The sequence below is a fragment of the Dromaius novaehollandiae genome, chromosome Z, assembly GCF_036370855.1.
Source record: "Dromaius novaehollandiae isolate bDroNov1 chromosome Z, bDroNov1.hap1, whole genome shotgun sequence".
In the NCBI taxonomy this organism is placed as follows: Eukaryota; Metazoa; Chordata; class Aves; order Casuariiformes; family Dromaiidae; genus Dromaius; species Dromaius novaehollandiae.
In genome coordinates this window covers 26270619-26284739 of record NC_088132.1, presented here as the reverse complement: position 1 = coordinate 26284739, position 14121 = coordinate 26270619, and the positions used below count along the sequence as shown (strand labels likewise).

The 14121-nt window shown below is 42.0% G+C and overlaps 1 protein-coding gene across 3 annotated transcripts in view; it reads left to right on the top strand.

The window, feature by feature from the left end:
• Positions 1-179: 179 nt before the first annotated feature.
• Positions 180-14121, top strand: part of LOC112983255 (carnosine N-methyltransferase) — a 37670-nt gene continuing 23728 nt past the window's right edge. The window contains exons 1-7 of one of the 3 annotated variants that reach the window (XM_064502532.1): positions 180-358; positions 1769-1927; positions 2648-2707; positions 3161-3251; positions 3928-3976; positions 5544-5715; positions 5794-5865. In XM_064502532.1, the coding sequence (XP_064358602.1) occupies positions 2679-2707; positions 3161-3251; positions 3928-3976; positions 5544-5715; positions 5794-5865 (413 nt within the window). In that variant the 5' untranslated portion in view covers positions 180-358; positions 1769-1927; positions 2648-2678. Of the gene's footprint in view, positions 359-1768; positions 1928-2647; positions 2708-3160; positions 3252-3927; positions 3977-5543; positions 5716-5793; positions 5866-13115; positions 13536-14121 lie in introns of those variants that run through there. The other 2 variants (XR_010386295.1, XM_026100248.2) reach the window with 2 other exon arrangements.

Sequence of the window (14121 nt, the reverse complement as noted above, 5' to 3'; positions counted from 1 at the left end):
CGCGGGGGCTGCCGGCGGCGCCCCCCAGCGGCGGGCGCCCCGCGAGGCGGGGGCGGGACGAGCCGGGGCACAGCCAATCCCCGCGCGCACCCAAGCCCCTCTTCGCTCTCCCCCCTCGGAAGAGAATGGAGCGCGGCCTGAGGAGCTGGCCAATCAGAGCGCGCGGCCGTGGAGGGGCGGGGCAGCGTGGGCGGGGGAGGCGGGCGGCCGTTGGCGGCGGCCAGGCCTGGGGGGCGCGTGCGGGTGCTCGGGGGGCGGGCGGATCCCGCCGCAGGCCTGTGACAGGAGCTTCGTGCCGGCCCGGCGGTGAAGCCGGTGGCATACGCGCCTTGGTCACCTGCGTAGTTATGCGCAAGAGGTGGGAGCTCTGCCTGTGTGAAAGCCGTTGGGCCGGGATGGCTTCTTAAGGGGATCCTGCGTGTCCTTAAGCAGTGGTTAAAAGTCAGTATTAACCTCGGAGGCGCTGAAGTGGTCGTGCCAAATGGGAAGCGTGTTTTGGCTGTTACTGCTGGACCGTTACCATGTGCTGTGGCTTTGTCACGCCGTGACATAAAAAATCGGATAATGGCAGTTCTCTGATGTAGTCATAACAGGTTTATGTTGTTTATAGATGCTTAAACCAAGACAGGAAAGAATAATTTAGGAGTTTTGTGTTGCAGCGTTGGTGGCAAATTTGTAATTTGTGTTATTCCTTCCTCTTGGAGAGGAGGCAGTGGGGAAGAGCTGGTGGATTTTGTTCATCTTGGTGTTTTTTTTCCTTTAAACAGGGATTAACTCTCATACAGTGACGTAAATTGGAGTCCAAAGCTCGGCACGTGTATCTAGATGTTATTTAGTTTGTTAGATAGTGTTTTTTTTCTGGGACAAAGACTAACCCTGTAGAACACAAATCTTACTGATTTTTTAATAGTAGTTTTTTGAGGGACTGAGTATCAGAGGTTCCTGAGAGCAAGCAGGTAATCTGTTAGTGCTCTCTGAATAAACAGGTAATACCACAAACATGCAGTGTGTCATCTAACTTGGGAATTGCAGTATTCCTAGCAAACCGTCAGATGCTGACTTCTAAAATTGTCCAGTGCCAACTGCTGTAGGTACTCAGCAGCATTGCAGATCAACAGCTATTGTACTGATGATAACTCTTGGACTAGTCAATATGTTTTTATTTTTATCTACCAGAAGAAATGCATAAAATGACCATGTAAAGATTTCACAGGCCTGTGAAATAATGAGAATGGAATATAGTTGAACTTTCAGTCTTGTGTTCCAAGTACAAAAGGCTAAAACTGCTTTCTCCCAGACTCTGTGTATATCCAGCTCTTTCTTTAAAACAGAAATCCTGTGGGTTTTACTTTTCATGCTCATGCCCTGTCTTTTGTCTCGTATAGTACAGCAGATACTTGTTTGTTACTGAGGAAGTTTTTTTTTTTTTTCCCCACCTGCTTTTACCCCTTCTGTCCTATCAGGTGTTATGTGTTATAGGCCTTATCTTCTTAAGTGTGACCTAGTAGGATGGAGCAGGTAAAAAACAGTGTGTTTGTGTGTGGTTAGTTATTAATTGGTGTGTGCTCTCCCTAAGTAATGTTTGACAAATGTTAAATTGTGGCTTGACAAACTCTCTGGACTAGTGCTGCTGTCAAGAGAAGCAGCTCCATTGCTATCCATCCTTCTGCTACACTGTATCTTCCCCTGCATGGGTGAATAGATGGTAAATTGAAGGGAATCAATTCAGCTGACAACTGCTGTTCTTTTCCTCCCTTCCCTTTTGCAGAACTGTTCTTCAGGTGAAGTAGTTTTCCAATGCAATTCACTATGGGTTCTGCAAACACCTGCACCAGCATGAAGTTGTAAGAAAGAGCTGGAGAAAGACAAGACTGTGTTTTCTGGAAGCAGCGACAGCTGAAGGTGTTCAGCCAATCAGAGCCTCAAGGTTGGTTTCTTGGCAGCAGTAGGCATGTGGGTGAACATCTGTTCCAGAGTTTTAGTTTTTGATCTCTTCTGGAGCGGAACAAGTGTTACGTATTCTTCTACAGTGCTAAATCAGCCAGGATGGCTTAAACTGCCTTTACAGTAGTTCTAATGAATCCCAGTTGCCCTGTGTTGGAGCACTTGTATGGTCTGTGCTGTTAACTGGGGACAAGCAAATAGTGAATTCTTAAACTGCTGAGGCCGGATTCATAAGAGAATCTTTGGACATACTCTTTGTATGAACTTTTATGAAATTTTAAAAACATCTTTCACCTTGGCACATGGCATTGGGTTCTGGGGGGTTTGCATTCTGTTGGGTTTTTTTTTTTTTTCAGCACAGCATCTCTTTTTCTTACCTAGTGTTTCAGCTAGCTGTTTGAGCTAGTGATTGTGCTTTTCTTCCAGAAACTGCCATGTTAATTGATACTGGTAGAACCAAGTCCCTCAAAGTTCCCCCCAAATTGTTAAAATACTGTCTGTGGTATAATGCATCCAAATCTGATGTGGTATGTGTGGGGTTTTTCTTTTTGCATTAAAATGCTAGAAGAGCTAGAGGTTCTGACGGTAACTTTGCAAAGAAGTAGGACAGAAAGCGTAAAAAACATTATCTATACCTGGTGTTACTTAATGCAATAGCAGCTTTCCTTGTTGTCAAATTTCACTGGGTTATTATTTTTGACAGCGAAAAGAACAAACTGAGGAGAATACAAACTATGAAAGTATTGGTTGTTGGCCTTGGAGGGTAAGTATTGACAAGTTAAATTTCCTCTAAAACTTAAGACTGCTATTTATTTCAGAATTAAGTGTGACATTGTTTCTATTTGTGATAAATTGTATTTTGAGATATAGTTTGAAAATAGATTCCAAATGCAACACAATATTGATTTTTTTGTATATATCATGTAACTTTTTAGAAATCGTCCCTGTCTTTTTCATAAATTTCAGATGCCATCTCTACTCCCTTTCTTGCCACTGTTAGATTTACTCTCTGAAAGCTGTTAGAACTTGCCAGCAAATTTCTGGATGTAGGGAGTATTTAATGTGAATAAACTTCTTGGGTTTTGGATTGTATCTGTATTTTGGCTTACCTTAACTATATTTACATGTAAGTGGGTGTGCATGTGCATATGTCTGTGTGCATGTGTATATGCATATTTTTGTCTTGATCCAATTTTTACTGTATTTTCTAATTCAGTGTAACAAATGGGGGGAAAACAACACTGGCAGAGAAGCTTAAAAAAATTCTTCCCAACTGTGATATAATCTCTCAGGACGACTTCTTTAAGGTAAAGGCTTTGATAGAAGACCTGATAGATAAAAGTAAGCTTAAGATATAGTTTTAGTACCATTTTTTCCTTTTTCAGTTCTCCTATTGATAAACTTTTTGAAATGGATGCTGCTTGAAATCATGTTAACTTTATGCAAAAGAGGAATAGAACGAGAGCATTGCGATAACAGAACTTTTCAGTTGCCAAAAAAGACTGAGTATACTCAACAAAAAGGAGTTTACTGTCTTCTTTGGTACTCTGTTAAATAAAGAAGAGGTGTATGCTGGATGCATTTTACAAGACATTTTGTGCTCATGAAGCTAATAATATTTTTGTCGTAATCCTAGATAAAAAAAAAGAAAACCAGCAGTATGTAATTCTGTGTTTTCCAAATTAAAAAAGAAAAGCAACTCTTGCATTAACATTGGAGCTGTTTATTAAAGAGGATGAAGTCGTTCTTATTTCTAGAAAGTAAAGTTCTAATGAACTTAAGTATTATTTGAAGAATCTGTTGTTCTAGATTAAATAAAGTATATTGTCTTTTCATGGTTGTATACAGCAGTTTAATTTTGAAAACAAATTTTGTTGCTTAAGATACAGTGGTATATAACTCATATGTTTTTAATTTAAGAGAATGTATCTGTGAAAGTGTTTGTAAGAGCAGCCCAGAAAATGTTAATTTTTTTCTCTCCAGCCAGAATCTGAAGTAGAGACAGATCAACGTGGATTTAAGCTATATGACGGTCAGTAGCTTTGATACATTGTTAGTGAGCTTTGTACTGAAATGTCTGCTGTGTAGAATTTTAGTACTTCCCCCTTCTCCCTTCTGCTTGAAGCAAGATGATGAACAAACGGTTGTTTCAGAGGGATCTGTTGTTCAGTTTCTCTCAGTTCACCAATATGTAAACAGAAAACTTGCTGAACTAGTGAACAGCTGAAGCTAGCACTTCTCCTTTTCATTTCTCTTTTTTATCTTTTCCTCTACTTCTTGAGTTTGTACCAGGAGCAGTAGCAAATGGCACTGTTCAGTTGAAAGTCTCTTGGCTTGCAGCACTGGCATAAGCTTAATCTCATCACTTTCTGTGCAGTGATGGATATTTTTCACTTGTATGATGAACTCATGGGATGTCATGACCATTGAGTCTCTTTCATGATCACATCCCAAATCAGTCAAAATTTGGGTCCAATCTTGACACCTTTATCTCGAGTCAGATCTCACGTGGCGACCCAACATTTTGAAGTTCATAGTTAATACTCGCCCAACATGAAAATTTAGTCTTTTAAACATTTGGATCCAGATCCACTTTAGGCCAGCACTTTAGTTCAAGTGATACCTATGAACAGTTTATTATTAGCTAATCTCTTCCAGTACTCGGGGACCACAAAACGTATCACTTTTTTGATATCGGCCAGAAACTTAACTTCCATCTGAAAACTGATTTTCATCAGCAGTGCAGTTTTTGTCTCAACTTCTAGACATCATGAAACTTGAATGTGAAACTAGAGGGATCAGTTGGACATTCAGGTTCAAATATCCAAGTTTAATGCTGCTATTCTAGATTCCAGTACCAGTTGGGAACTTATGATGTCTTTACCTTTGTCGTCTCCTGTGGATCTGCAGTGTGGGTTGTGGCCTTCTAATTTTTTATTAAAAAATATGTCTTGCATCAGTTTCTAAACCCCGTTCTTCTGTAAAAATGTGTTTGCTCCTATGTTAGGAGAAAGCCTGCTTTCTCTCTATCATTCAGTACTTACCTGATGTGTTCTGTTTCTGTCTGTAGATAGATATGTAAAAGTGTTGTTTTATACTGTGCTGCTTGATATGCCATCCTCTTTTTGATCCAGTCTGTCTCTCCCCACCTCCCAAACAGCCAAACCCAATAAAAACCCAAAGCAAAAAGTTTTTGAAACTCCTTGGCCTGTTTAAGTTACAGCTGAGAGAAGGGAGGAGGTCTTGGTGGCAAGCAATTTTGTACAAGTTTCACAGAATTGGAGAGCAATCTCACAGCTTTCATGGTGGAGAGAAAGGCTGAGAAGTGAGTTCATATGCTATTTGGTGTTGCGTGGTTCGGAGGGGCCACATCCACCAGAAATTCCCCAGTCCTGGGGAAAGCTTTAGTTTCAAGGTGTCATCTGTTGCAAACAAGGAACAGCTTGTATGTGTGTGAGAAGATGTTTTGGGGGTAATCTTGTTCCTTTTCATTAATGCTTATAGTTAGATTATTTGACTTACTAACTGAGCGATACTGAAGGGTTCTTTTTCCCTCTTCTCTGTTTCTAAGAAATGCCTGTGGTTTTGATTTCATCTAGTACTTGATGCCCTCTATATGGATGAAATGGTGAAAAGCATTCGCCGTCGGATGAACAGCCCAGCAAGCTTGTGTGTCGTGACTGAAGAATCACAGACTACATGTATCAATCCAAAAAATACAGAAGACGTTTATATTTTGATTGTGGAAGGCTTTCTTTTATATAATTATGAGTAAGCAGTATTATGTAACCTGGTATATTAAAAGTTTCCCTAGAAGGGAAAAGAGAACTAAATATATTATTGTCTTAGGCCACTTAATGAACTGTGGGATAGAAGATATTTTCTGACCCTTCCTTATGAAGAGTGCAAAAGGAGGAGGAGGTAAGATTATTCAGTTATTGCTCACTGAGGGTCAGCCTATCCCCTAGCATGGAGTGGTTCTTTTGTACTAGCTTTTCTTCTGTGCTTGCCAAATAAAAGCTAGTAAGATTAGCTGTCCTCTGTGATTCACAGGGAAGCTTGTGTAGACTATTTAACAAGCACTAACAAACATTTTTGTCATTTAGAGCACAGGGTTATTATTTAAAATGTTAAACATCTTAAAAACACTGAAAAGAGATTCCTTAGATCAGAGAAATTATTTGATTATTGACTGCGTACTGCAGTTAAACTATGTTTAAAGTGAGAAGCACTTCAAAAAACATAAAGCAATCTTATCCTTGGGTGAATACAGCTACATGGTAATTAATGTTAAAGTAATAATATTCATGTGTGGTTTTAGTGTATATTTGGTTTAGACCATGTATTAGTTATACTGTGTATTTCATTTATATTACTAAGCCAGTGTCTGACTTGGCTCCAAGTTTGGAGCCTGAATCGTGTGCTGAAGCAGTCCATGTACCTGAAGTCAGAGTCTGCTGGCTGAGTGAAGAAATGCTCCATTCAGTTGGCTTTTATTTTCACATGTGGCCAAGGATTTTGGTGGACTCCATTTTCCTGGTTTCTGTCTCGGCTTGCCTGGAATTTGGCGTCCAGGCTGGAAATGACTAGATGAGATTGGTAGTCATCTAAAACTTGAGAAATCGGTACGGCCAATAAAGAGGAAAAAAATAATTTGTTTTGGTAATGCTTTTGATAAAGCTTAATTTACTTGAGAAAGATGTTACACAGAAACCTTCCTTTTACCTCATCTTAAACATGATTTGATTGGCCAAAATAGCTTATTCAATAAGAGTTCATATCACTGATTGTATTGTAACAAAGGAGCCTCCCTTGCTCCAACAGTTAGGGAGCTTCCCTGCCTATTTGTATTTTGGATAGATGCTCTAATTAAACCAGCTGACACTGGGGGGAAAATGTAAAACTTGCATGGGAAAGCAAATATATTTTTGTATAGCACCAGAGTCTATCAGCCAGCAGATACACCGGGGTACTTCGATGGACACGTGTGGCCTATGTATCTGAAATATAAAAATGAATTGGAAGAAAATGCAAGTAATGTTGGTATGCTATCCTTAATTTTACACTTATAAAATGATTAAACGTAGAATTTGGGAGGGTGGGTTTGTTAATTTGGTCCCCTACCACAGCAAACATTCCTCAGATTTTTATTTGTGGTGCTTGGGTAGTAGGTTTGGACCTTTCTGTTGCTTTGTTTTTCAAATTTTTTAAGTTTTTTAAATAGAAATGTGTTAATTATGAGGTTACAAGAAAAAAATCGAAATGTTCTGATCACTAATTAAGTCCATGTAACAAGCCAGCTTGGGTGTGCATGTATATATACATGTGTATGTCTAAATAGGAGAGTTCTGAGGTAGTATCTGATGTATTGGGCGAATTCTTCAAAAGAATTAAAACCTGGCTGAAGTCCTGAAGGCCTAAACTTAGGGCACTTCCTAGGTGCTTCTTGTACACAGTCCATTTGCCAGTTTTGCATGAGAAGTGTCAAAGTTGGGTGTATTGGTGGTGCCCTGCCAGGAGTTTGTGCAATGCTTCATCTGTGCTGTAAGAGCTGTCGGCGCTGCCTGCTTCTGGATGTGGGGGTGGAGGGAAGAGAAGCGCCATCAGTGTGCAGACCAGGGCGCTCCTTACTGCGCCGTGAGAATGGGGACAGCAATATCCCTATTTGCCTTGATCATTCCAACCCTATAGCTGAGGGAGAACCCAAGGTCTTCCACTGTGTAGGGATCTTTCTGCTGAATTATTCCTTTGCTCTACTGTTCCAATGTTAGAATCTCTACCTTTCTGGAGATTTTTGGACTAAAATATTTGTGAGTGAGTTCTTAACTGGAATACCCTTCTATTATGCTAGTTTTTGTTTTTTTTGTTTTTTTAAAAACATTTAACTTGAATTCAGGACAGAACCAAAGGGACTACTGTTCTTGCCTTTTATTTTGTTCATCTCTTGTGATTACACCCATAGGAACAGTGAAAATTTTCTTAATTGCTATTACAGATAATTGGCATAGAACTCACGTGAAAACTTCTTTCTTTCTTATTTTTTAGTTTATTTGGATGGAACAAAACCCCAGGAGGAGCTTTTATCCTGTGTGTACAATGATATAATACAGGAATTAAAAAAGCAAAGGGAAGGAAGTAAGTAATTTTGTTGGAAATTGAATCTGCCTCTCCTATTCCAAGTTAACAAAAAGTAATCTTTCTGTATGGAAATAATGCGTGGATTATAGATCTGTCTATCTATATGCCACAGTCCTTATACATGTTTGTCTATTATTTTAAATCATAATAGGCTATAACTTTTTTAAAGAAGTTAATTGAAATTGGATTTTCTTAAATAATAGGTGAATCTACTACTAAAAAGGAGGGGGGGGGGGGGAAGCCCAAACCAGAACAGGGGAAGGAGGGGCAAAACATGACTGAAAGCAGACATATTTTGGGGGTGGTAGTTTCTCCTAATATACAGTCATATACCATGAGCAAGCAGAGAATGACACCACAGGTGACATGTGCTTATTTATTTATTTTAGGTAAGCAAGTCACAGCATAGTAATGTAGGAAGTTTGGATTCTCTCTGATGTGGATTGAAAACCGAACACTGTAGTACTTGGCAAGGCAACTGAGCAGATGTTACGTGTATGTCCATAATACTAGTTCATACAACACAAGTGGATTTGTAGCAACTAGTAACTCTGTAAGTCTCACATATTGCTGAGTAGTATTAACAGTGCAATATTTTTTTAGAATTCCTTCTAACAGTAATACTTTAGCCAAATGCTAATCTTTAAATCTGATTGCATGCTTACATTTTTAAAGAATATAAACAAATATTTTTGTATAGAAAAAATAAACTATAAAGATGCAGTTCTGTTGATTAATAAGGATATTGTAAGATAGATGTATGCAATTTCAAATGACTATATAGTATTTGGGAATTACAAAGTGATTAGAAGCTAGTAAAAATGTGGGAGGCAGTCACTGATAAATATGTATAGAGGAACTGGCTATGTGCTGTTGTTAAAAAGGCAATAGTAATTTTAAGACTATATAGTTAAGAGCTGTTACATTGCTTATTCAGTAACTGAAGATATTACTGATATGTTATAAGTGAACATATTTAGACATGCTAAATACCTGCATGGTGTTTCTCAAGTAATTTGTATATTGCAGATTTTTTGGAGCAGTTGGGAGTGGATATAAAAAAAAAATTAAGAGAAATCAGGTTGTAGGAAAAGATGGGTCAATAAGATGTCAGTGAGAATGCAGATGCATTGCTGACAAGGTTAAGTAATGTATCATGGTAAGAATGAGAATTGGGGTGGCGTAAAGTAGTACTAGATGATAAATGCATGCTTTAGGGAGGAGGAAGGAAAAATATTCTTTGTTAATTTTCAGAACTCATGTTGAAATGATATTAATGAATGTATTTAAAAAGCAGGTATTCTAAATGTGTGTTAAAACTTTCTTACATGGTTTGTGTATATATTTAGATAAACTAAGAAGTAGAATCAGCTTCAGTTGTTGAATAAGAAATGAATCAGCTCTTACTTTTTCTAAACGTCCTCCTACATTTTTATCAACTAGATAAACAAGACTTTTAAAACTGAACTACATACATTAAAAGACAAGGCTAAACTACATATTATGCTTTGGCTGAACTGATCATGGTGATTGAAATGTAATAGTTTATTATTAAGCAATAGGAGTCCTAAAACTGTAAAAAGAAAAAGGCCTGAAACAGATTAGAGCTGTGGAAAACTATGTGTAAGACAAAGTACTTCCAAATGCTAATTTGTATAATTATTTTGCAATAAAAAATACTTCAAGTTGCATTTGCTCAAATGTGTTGATGGACTGTCTGGTTTGAGACTATGTTTTTGTTTTTATTTAACTTTGGAAGAGGTGAGAGAGTGGCTAATAGATGGAGAAGGGGAATGTTGCTGTTGTCTCGCCTCCCGTCTCTGCACAGAACTTGCTTGATTTTGTCTTCTTTTGTAATCTTTGGAAATATTCTGTTTCACGGAGAAATGCATGAGTACAATTTCAAGAGATACAATGTTTCCAGAGGAACATAAGTGATGCTTTTATGAATTGAAAAGGCTAGGAAGCAAAGGGTAAGACTAATGGGCACCTTTCAGGAGGAGGAAGAATTTTAGTGCTGGCAGTCCCCAAGTGGTCTTATTCAGCAAATTTAGCAGTGACTCAGAGGTGGGAATGAATAATGAAATCACTCAAGCTTGCAGATGATACTGGGCTTTCTCAAGTAGTCTGATGCTGAGCTAGTGGCAAGGAACTTGCTTCCTGAGTTTTGTGAGATCCTTGCATGGGCAACAGGGGTTGGTAAGCTTCAGTAAAGATTTATGCATCTGTGGAAAAGCAATTGAAATAATTTCTCTAAATGTACATGCTGCTGAACTTGTAACTGGAAGTTACTGCTCAGGGAGGTTATCTTTGACAGTTCTTTGAAACCATTGGCACAGTGTGGAGCAGCAATCAAAATGATGGGCATTTTATGGAAGGGTATTGAGAATAAGACAGGTGGTACTATTATGCTGCTGTTTGAAACTGGTGCACTCACATTTTCAGTATTGTGCAGCTCTGGAGGGAGGACATAGTAGAGTTAAGGGCAGCTAATCAAGGAAATCGAGCAACTGCTTTGTGAGGAGATACTAAAAAGGCTGGGCTTTAAATCTGCAGAGGAGAAGACTGAGGGAATATGATCAAGGTTTACAAAAATCTTGAAAGTAGTGAGTCAAGTGGATGTAGAACTACTATTCACTAAATCTGACAATACTAAATCTAGGGGCACTCTTCCATCTTTGGAAACAGATCTACCAGTTCACACAGCAGATAGAGAGCTTCTGGAATTTATTGTTGTAGAAGGCAGACAGTGCCAGCAGGTTTAAAAGGGTCTGTGAAGTTCATAGACAACGGATCCATAATTTGTAGTAAAAGAAGCAGGCAGGATGGACCCGCCTTGAATGGACTGCAGAAAGTAGCCTGGCTCGTGTGCTGTGCCTAAACTGCACATCCTCTTGCCAGTTGCTACAGCAACTCACCTTAATGGGAAAAGACAGTGAACTCTTCTGAGTCTCTTTGGGAGAGAAGCTATTTCAGGTGCTGTGATAAAAGTTCACAGACCTCTCTGCAGCATTTGCCTCTTTCCAAGACTTAGGTTGTGTGTTGGTAGAATGCTTTGAAGATGGCACCACAACTGATGGGAAAAATCTAGTTTGGCCCTGGCAGCTGGCTCTTGCTCTTGCAGAGCCCTATCTTTTGTGCTAGCTCTAAAGCAGTTGGGGAGAGCTGCAGGACAGGAACCAGTGGTGAAGAGAGGATGTTTTTTGGAAGCAGTGCCACGTTCTTCTGGCTGCAACTTTAGGCTGTCATAGCTGAAGGAGAACTTTGCCGATTGTCTTGCATACACTTAGAAATGTGGGGATAGAAGTATTGCTGTTGTAGTGTAGAAGACTAATGTAAGTAAAATGGCTGATATACAGGAAGCAGAGAAATGCAGGGACAGGATTAGTTTGAAATCTAAGAAGGTGATTTCTTCATCATGATGATGGAAAAATAATGGAAAGAACATGATGATGTACATGATATATGTGATGTATCATCGTGTACACATGTACATGATGAACATGATGATAACAGTCATTTATATAGTTGGAACAAACATTTTTATTTCACAAAACTCCCTCTTTAACCTTCAGAGGTAAGTCTAGAAACTAAAATTCATAACTCTGAACGCTACCGTCATTGACTCAGATGTTGATTTTGTCACAAACACTGCTTTCTATCTCAGGTAACCACTTAATGCACTACTGGGAGCAATTACCCTTTTGTCCATCCCACTGGGAATAATGTCTTTGTGCTTTTTCTCCTGCACAGCCACCTAACACATTCATAGTCAACCTGTCCAATCAGGTAACACAGTTGCATCAAAGGAAGAACAGTCGTGTTAGCAAAGACAAGAGGGGGGAAAATTTGAGAGCATTTACATTAGGAGGCTGATGCCCCTATTTCAGCGGTTAGAAGGCTGGTCTGCCCAAAAGCTTCTCTCTTCCTCCATTCCCCAGTTATATCACTTGATTTACCTGAAAAGCCATTATTTCCTGCCAGCCTTTTGACAAAATAATGATACAGTGCTTTTCAGGTCCTCAGTCTGAGGAGGAGATTGACCCTTAACAAAGGAGGCCCTTTTTGGTAAGAGCTGGCTGTTACCAAAGCAGGTTGAACGGTAGCACGAGGACTTGCTGCGGCATGCGGGGAGGATGTTTGCACAGACAGGTTTTGTCAGGATGAGGGGGATGCTCTGGCTTGCCTATAGGGTGAAAGGGGAAAGTGGCTTTTGTGTAGGGAGAAGTCTGAAGTGTAGTGACTCACCTATTGTTAGACATTGCTTATTCTTAGACGTCGCCTCCTTGCTTTCCTCCCTGCAGGCAGTTCCCATGCTCTTTTTCAGAAAGAGTAACTGGGCTTTAGCTCAGGGTTTAATTATTTGCAGAGCTCCATTTGCAGTTTCCTCCTCGTCAGCATTAAATGCCTTACTGCTAATAGCATAGCTGGTTACTGCACAGGACTGGATCTTTATCTTACCAGGAGCAAGCCGTGAACAGACGGACGCCTGCGGCAAGCCAAGCAGGAGCTGGGTTTTTTGATTGCCCAACTTGTACTTTTTTGCATGAGTGCTCCAGGGGAACTCGGCAGGCGCACGTCGAGATATCTGCAAAGGCATTTCAGACCAACTGGGAACAACCCCAAACAGATGCCACTTTCTACGGGTTGGGGCTAGTACTGTTCAGCGGTGAAATTGCTCTCTCTGCCTGAGATAGCTGACCTAAATTGAGTAATTCATCAGGGATCTGATCAAAAAAAAAAGAGAGGTGGCTGCTTATTGCTTGCTTTAAGGGGAGGTGGGGAGTTTGCTATTGTTAATCTGGCCAGATTGTCCTTGCAGAAACGAACATAGCGGCGCCACGCCTGCAGCCGGCACACATGAAACGCCGACGGCGGCGGGGAGCAGCCTCCTCCCCCTGGCCGTGCGGAGGCAGCACAAGCAACGCCCCCCCCGCTACTGCGCACGCGCCCCGCGCCGCTCTTCTCCCCCCCCCCCCCCCCCCGCCGTGTTCTCGCGACACTGCTCGCGCGCTGCCCGCGCGGGGGGCGGTGCCGAGCGCGCGCCCGGCCCCGTCCCGCGACCTGGCGCCGGAAGTGAGGGCGCGCGCGCCGGGCGGGCGGTTGGCGGCCGTTGTCGCGGGGATGTCGGCCGCGTGCGCCGTGTCCCACAAAGCGCAGCCGCCGCTGCCGCCGCGGCCCCCCGGCGAGAGGGACCCGCCGGCCAAGGCGATGCGCAGGGGGCTGCGGCGGGGCCACGAGGAGGAGCGCGAGCAGCTGCCGTGGCGGGGAGAGCGCGGCGGCGAGCGGGAGGCGGAGGAGGCGGCCGCGCTGAGCGACGCGCGGCGGCGGCGGCAGCCGCAGGAGCCGAGGGCGGCGGCGGCCACGGCAGCGCGGGCCGAGGCGGAGGCGGAGGAGGAGCGGCTGGAGCGGGAGCATTTCCGGAGGATCATCAACGCCTTCCGATACTACGGGTAACCGAGCCCCCGCCGCCGCCGTGTGCCGCGCGGGCGTGCCCCCGGCTCGGCGGCCTCGCTGCTCCGGTGAGGAGGCCGCTGTCCACGTGGGCGGCTTCGCGGCGCCCCCGCGCCGGCCTCCCGGATCCCCGGTCCGTGTCCGTCCGTCCGCTCTCCGTGTGGAGCACTGTGCCGGGGCGTGCTGCCTTGGGTTGGGGAGAGAAGGATCGCTGCTCCCCTTGCGTTTCTGGATACCCCCGGAGTAGGCTTGCTGGCTAGGAAGCCAAAAAGGAAAAAATCCAAAAAACAAAAGAACAAACCCCCTAGGCCTCAAAACGCCAAACGCTTGAAGCGAGGGGTATAAGGATTTTTTAAAGATAAAAGTGGTTAAGTAAGCACTATGTAAGTAAAGTATTGAAACGCAATAGTAGTTTGCACTGGCAAAGATATGCAAACGATGTTTCACTTAGTCTCGATTGTTGAAGAAGTTTTTGAAAGACTGGTTAATTTGCAGAAGAAATGAGGCTTTTCGATAGCGCTGATGGATGCCATTTTGTTACAGTTTTAGTTGTCCAGACGTTTGTTGAGTGAGAAAAGTGCTTGA